A 6844-nucleotide genomic window follows, 5' to 3' on the forward strand; every position below is an offset into this window, starting at 1 on the left:
AGCCAGCCCTGGGGAGTGGGGCAGAAGTTAGGGTTTTGGGGGGAGTGAGGTGGACTGGGTGTGGAAGGGGTAGGGGGCTGGGCTAGGAGTGGGGTGAGGTGGGTTGGGCAGGGTGTGTGGAGGAGTGGGGCTGGGCTGGGTGTGGGGGGAGTGAGATGGACTGGATGTGGAAGGGGTAGGGGGCTGGGCTAGGAGTGGGGTGAGGTGGGTTGGGCTGGGTGTGGGGGGAGTGAGATGGACTGGATGTGGAAGGGTCAGGGGGCTGGGCTAGGAGTGGGGTGAGGTGGGCCCGGCAGGGTGTGTGAGGTAGTGGAGTTGGGTGTGGAAGGGGCTGGGCTAAGAGGAGCGCGTCCAGAGAACCTGGCTTTTGGGGCTGTTTCTGGCGCCGCCCGTGTCAGGCAGGCGACGGAACTTCCCGGCGCGACCTTAACTCTCCACCCCGCCCTGCTCCTGGAGTCTGGGAATAAAGTTCAGGGGCGGCCGCCAGGCGCGGGCTGTGAACTCGCCGTGCGAGCGCAGGGCGGGTCCCGCCTGTCCCCCGCGCGCCTGGCCATGGCCACTGACGAACTGGCCCAGAAGCTGCAGCGCCGGCTGCTGCTAGAAGAGAGCGGCCCGGAGCCCGCGCCCGGCGGAGAGGAGGCAGCGGCGGGTTGGGCGTCTGGCCCGGCCGGGCAGGAGGAGGAGGAGGGCAGGAGCTCCATGCTCGCCAGCGCCGACTCGGAGCTGGGCGCCAAGCTGAGCCGCAGGCAGGATATCAACGAGGGCATGGCCCAGCCCCGCCAGGCTAAGGTCTTCAATCCCTACACCGAATTCAAAGAGTTCAGCCGGCGGCAGATCAAGGACATGGAGCAGATGTTCCGACTGTAAGCAGATCCCCGCGCCTGCCCCCTACCCCACCCCGCCGCAGAGCGCCTGCCCCTGGCTAACCGCCGGCCGGGCGAGTGCTCAGGGGGCTAGCGAGCCCCGTGCCCAGGAGGACTTGGGCTGTCTTTGGTTGGCGCCGGTGAGCGGGCTGACTGGCTGGCTGAGTTTTGGGGAGAGGTTCTCCAGCCGCAGTGTGGGTGGTGAGAGACACAGGGGAGAGGGTGACTTCGGGAATTCTGTGCAGACAGGCCCTACTGAGTCCTGCTCTAGCTCTGACAGAGCTGAGAGCGAAACCAGCATTTAAAATGTGGGTTCTTGCATTGTAGCCCTTACCACACTTTACGGGTGCGAATGAATGAGGTTAGGTTGCTCTGACTCCGGGAATTGATAGGCTTAATTGGGCTGCTGCTGACTGTTTGAGACTCCAACTGCGGAACCTAATGTATTTGCATCGGAGACCAAAACTTTTCTCCTCTCTCCCCACCCCTCCAGGCCACTGGTTGCTTCTTCCTCTCTGAATCGTGTCTGATTTGGCAAGTGTTTGCTGCTTTATCATTCCAGAAAAGTCACATTGTAACAGAAACACTTGACGCTTCACTATTTTCCCTGCCTCTAGCATCAAACCGCAGTTATATTTAGAATGTTCCTCTAAAAATGACTGTTTGCCATTTGTTTTAGTAACTCAAATACTCTTTGAAAACAGGCTTTTCGTGTTTGTTAACATGCTGTTTTGCAGATTCTTGAAAAAATATTCCATGGCATTCCTCCAAAACTTGGCTCTGTAAAAATATAAACCTCATTCCTGTAGAATGCTTTATCTTATTTCAAAACTGGGTGGTGAGCATGAATCTTGAGTTGCCTGGAAGAAAAAATAAAAGTTTACTATTGAAATAAAGGGCTTCCTTAATACTTTCCTTTTTAACTCACCTTTAAAGCAGGTTCAGTGGAGTATTCTGCACACAAAACTAACCTATTTTTAGTGTCTGTCACAATTGCCAGTTTTGCTGTAGTGTCTTCAACTGAATCACTGATGTAGTGCAGTTCTTGGAAGCTGTGCTGGCTTTTTCTATTCTAAAAGCTTTTAAAACACTGCGAAAAACTGTTAAATACACTTTGTAAACTGTTGTGTGCAGATAATGGGGAAGCTGAGCCTCAAACAGCACTAACTCTGCTCCTTCTCTGAGTGGATGTTAACACAGCCTGTCCTCCCCATCCACTTTTCCCTCTCCTAACTTTAATCTTTGTGTTGATCTCATCCACAATTCCAGCTGTTTATCTACTACCTGGTGACTCCCTCCTTACCCCTCTCCACTCACCTGCCATAGCTCCTCTTTTTCTTTTTGTGGAAGACTGCACCAACTTTTTCAACAAGATCCTTCCACCATCCCCATGCAGATCCTTCCCTTATTTCCACTGATGCCTATTTGTTGTCTACCTCTGGCTCTTACCCAAAGTAACAGGTACAGGTTGATATCGACACTGCCCATGTTACAGCACGGCTGTGGCAGCACTGTGACATGGGCAATGTAGACACGCTTTATTGCTGGGGGAGAGCTTTCCCGGCGGTTTAAAAAAAATAAAACCACCCTGAACGAGTGGCGGTAGCTTCTGTACTGGCACTTTTCAGTGCTGAAACTTTTGTCGCTCGGGGGTGTTTTTTCACACCCCTGAACGACTAAAGTTTTAGTGCTGAAAGTCGCTGAGACAGCCTTTGACTACAAATCTTCCTTGCCTTCATTCTCAACTCCTCCCTCTTTCTTGTATGCATCTTCCTCTCAAAATACAAACATTCCTTGGTGTTGCCCATCCTCAGAAGCCCCACTTGCTACTCCTCTGAACTCAGAATGCCTATACTTGTTGTCTTGAGTGCCCTGCTTGGATTTTCAGTTGGATTTTCTGTTTCGTTTTAAATATCTTTGCATTCAGCTCTGCCGTCATGCCTATGAGAAATCATCCAATTGGTGATGGACCTTTGTCTATAGACAAATAATTATCAGTTGTGACATTACAAAGCGGTGTTGTAGCTGAGTAGGAGCTAGTTAGGGTGTCTCTAGGAAATTTAAAATGATGTGTGTATTAGTGTTCGCTCTTGCTTATGCTCCTAGAAGATTGATTAGCGGGGGGGCTTTCAAACCATGCTGCTGTTGATGCAACTTTCTTTGCAGCTAATCTTTAATTTGAGTAAAACGGTTATTTTTGTCACCATTGTTTTGGAACAAGACCCTTTGCCAGTTGAATGAGACACTTCGCTAATTAAACCAATTAATCTGGGAGAGGAGGAAGAAGAGAGTAAATCCAGGTGGAAATGAATGATAATGAGTCTCTTCCAGCTCAAATAACACAGAAAAACAAAACAATTAAAATATAAAACATGAGGGATTCATAAGAGGACTGCATTCAGTTCTGGAAATCTGAACAGAGCTCTTGCCTATAAAACTTATCTGGCTGCAAAGTTCAGCAGCCGCTGATAGCTCTGTTTAATATGACAACCCTGGAAGAGGACTAACTCCTGTCCATTGTTTAATTGCATTGCATAGTGGCCCTCTTCCCTTTTTTTTTTTTTTAAAACATATGAAGGTGATGGTATAGAAGGAGTTTTCAACCTAATACACAGGCGAGTTGTGTGTTGTGTGCACTCATTCATTGTGCTTATTCTCGTATTATGCAGGAGAAGTGCATGACCTCTTCAACTTTGATTAGGTTAAGACCAACTTTTGATTTTGTACAGCAATTGGAAATGAAAGGCTAACTAATGACTCCTCTTGAGTAATGATGCCCCTTGGTGACAAAAGTTTCTGAGCTTTGAGTGGTGGCAATAAATCAAGTCTCAGCTGGCACCCACTAGGCAATTCTTGCACATTCTCTAAAACAGGATTTACCTAAGTAGGCCATTTTCCTGAAGGACTGGCTCAGGTGGGGGATATGGATGGGCTGGCCTCTCAGTTTCTCTGAGTCTTTGCTTTAGTTTATATACATAAAAAAAAAAAAGCTGTTGTTGTTGCAAACAATTTTCAAAACATGACCCCAATTGCAGTTGTCAAAGAATAAATACTGGGAAGGGGGAAGAGTTACTTAAGTTAGGCACCACTGTTGACACAAGAACAAAGGGATATCAGCTGGCCATCAGCAAGTTTAGGCCTGTAATTAGATGAAGGTTTCTAACCCTCAGAGGAGTGAAGTTCTGGAACAGCCTTCCAAGGGGAGTACTAGGGCTGAAAAACTTAACTGGCTTCAAGGCTGAGCTTGATACATTTATGGAGAGCATGGTATGATGAGACTGCCTGTGATGGCGTGTAGTTGATCTGCGACTGCTAGTAGCAAATATCTCCAGTGGCTGGTGATGGAACGCTAGGTGGGAAAGGCTCTGAGTTACTACAGAGAATTCTTTCCCTGATGTATGGCTGATGAGTCTTGTCCACCTGACTCATCATCGGACTGCTTATCAAAGCATGAAAGAGAGAATGAAATCCACTATAAAGGATCTAAATATTCTTCAAGTGCTCGTTTTGGGTAGGCCTTCAACACAGGTTGAAGAGGTGGCACAGTTTGCCTCCATCTTTCTGGAGAAGGCTCATCTTTTGAAAATTTGGAAAGGTTTTTCGGAGACCAATAAGACCAGCATTGGGGATGATGATCTAGACAATGAAATTGCCAGACAAGCTCACAGGACTGAGCCTTGTCTGTACTACAAATGCATTGCTGGTACAATTATATTGGCATAGCCCCCTAGTGTAGATGTGGCGTATGCCAGCAGAAGAAGTTTTTCTGTTGGCTTAGTAACACCATCTCCTCAAACTGCATTAGCTATAGCAACAGAAGCACTTAGGTCGGCATAGTTGTCTACACTAGGGGTTGTGCCAGTGCGGTTGTGTCAAGTGTGGTGGAGGTTTTCCACACTCCTGCCTGACATAGCTATGCCAGCAAAATGTTGTAGGGTAGACCTGACCTGAGAATGTAAGGAGTGAGGTGCCGAATTGAGGCACCCTGGAATATGCTCCTACTCACCATAAGCGAGGGGTAGATCTTCATTATGGAAGTGAGATAGTACTGAAGAAAACTTCACATCTAGCTAATATGGTGAGTCAGTTTCATTTAGTTTGTTTGCTCTTGGATACCTGCTGAGAGAACTACTTGAGGCACCTCCAGGAACTAATGACAAACTAGATTAGAATTCTGCAAACCAGAGAAACTGGGAAGATGGCCAAAAAGCAACCCAACAGTATCATGAAGAGCGCTAGCAGCAGCAAGAGCCAAGTGAAGGAAGATTAGAATCTGAATTACAGACTTTAGGCATGTTGGAGTCTGTGCAAACAGGAATCTATCTTGTAAACAATTGCAAGTGCATAAATAAAAATGAGGCATGTAACTTCCAGAAGGAGACTTGGCTAGAGAGAATATTTGGACAGATGGCCTCAGGGCAGTGACTGAAAGGACAGACTCTCAGAGGAGAGGGTATAATGGGTAGTGTTGAAGTGATAGTTGGAGCCAAATTAGACCCCCAACACACAAGCAATATGCTTTGACTAAAATGGGAATTGTGTATTCAAGTACATAGTCTGGCATTAAGAGTTCTCACTAGTTGGTGAGTAGTGCTGTACTTCTAAGGTGTCACTTAAAGTAGCCAGTGTCTTGGTATGTGGGTCTGTACAAGGACTACTGATTGATGTTTTGGGCTAGTACTGTCCCAGGCTGCCTACTGACTGCTCTGATCATTCTGCTGCTGCTTGCTTCCTGCTGGTTGGTTGGTTTTGTTGTTCTCCCACAGAGCTGTCCTTCTAAGGAGGACCTGTGAAACAATTTCTCAGTCCACTCCCTTCCCCCTCCCCAAAATGTTCAGCATGATCATACGTGCATGCAAAGGGACAGCCCTGGGATTTTGGGAAGAATCTGTACTATGAAAATCTAAGGTATCCCTTACTTTATTTAAAAACAGGGCATCAGAGATGGCTCACTCAGTCTCCTGCTGCAAAAGTGAAGCATGACTTTATGTTGAGCTCTATGTATTGCCAAACACTTAGGCATTTCAGTGGCCATTTCCCCAAATGAGTTCACAGATCTGGGATCCACTAGCTCTCAGCCATTAGAATTTTGTGTGCATTCTGGTGAATTTTAACACTTGCAACGATCTATTAGTCTTTATAATCTATGCAACACCTCCATGAAGTAGGCAGAGCAGTGGTACTGAAGGCAGAAACTATGTATTTGGGTTGTTGTTACTACTTCAAGCCAGGCGGTGTGGCAGAACCCCAGCACTCCTAGGTCCAGCACCTCTAAGGCAAAGTAAAGGAGGGAGAGGAACACAAGGGCTAAGTGACTTGACTAGGGCATTTATGGACATAGTATCAGACCTAGGATTAGAACTCCATTCTTGTGCTTAATTCGCTATCTTGGGTTGTCTCTTGTGCTGTTGAGCTACGCTTCATAATGACTGGAGATCACAATAATTCCTCATCAGAGGAGTTTGCTTCAAGGAAGGCAGCCAGGAGAGAACCTGTGGTGGCCCTAGTACCATCAGTAACACTCAGGCCTGGTCTACACTACGGGGTTAGGTCAAATTTAGCCGCGTTAGGTCGATTTAAAAATGAATGCCTCCACACAACCAACCCCATTCTGTCGACCTAAAGGGCTCTTAAAATAGACTTCTGTACTTCTCCCCAGCGAGGGGAGTAGTGCTAAAATCGACTTTGCTGGGTCCAATTTGGGGTAGTGTGGACGCAAATAGACGGTATTGGCCTCCGGGAGCTATCCCAGAGTGCTCCATTGTGACCGCTGTGGACTGCACTAGCCAGGTACACAGGAAAAGCTCCGGGAACTTTTGAATTTCATTTCCTGTTTGGTCAGCGTGGCGAGCGAACTCAGCAGCACAGGTGACCATGCAGTCCCCCCAGAATCGTAGAGCGTAGAATGTTTCTACGCTCCCCCCTATCATCTCAGTCCCTGAAGTTATCACAGATTAGAAGGCAAAAAAAAAAAAAAAAAC

The 6844-nt window shown here is 47.3% G+C and overlaps 1 protein-coding gene across 1 annotated transcript in view; it reads left to right on the forward strand.

Annotated features, from left to right (window-relative positions):
- The first annotated feature begins 375 nt into the window (after positions 1-375).
- The window catches only part of EFHD1 (EF-hand domain family member D1), a 41306-nt gene continuing 34837 nt past the window's right edge, over positions 376-6844 (forward strand). Inside the window, exon 1 of the mRNA XM_024216840.3 lies at positions 376-863. Coding sequence (XP_024072608.1) covers positions 553-863 — 311 coding nt within the window. The 5' untranslated portion in view covers positions 376-552. The remainder of the gene's footprint in view (positions 864-6844) is intronic.

Source organism: Terrapene carolina, unplaced genomic scaffold (assembly GCF_002925995.2).
Source record: "Terrapene carolina triunguis isolate 2854851 unplaced genomic scaffold, T_m_triunguis-2.0 Scaffold88, whole genome shotgun sequence".
Classification (NCBI taxonomy): domain Eukaryota; kingdom Metazoa; phylum Chordata; order Testudines; family Emydidae; genus Terrapene; species Terrapene triunguis.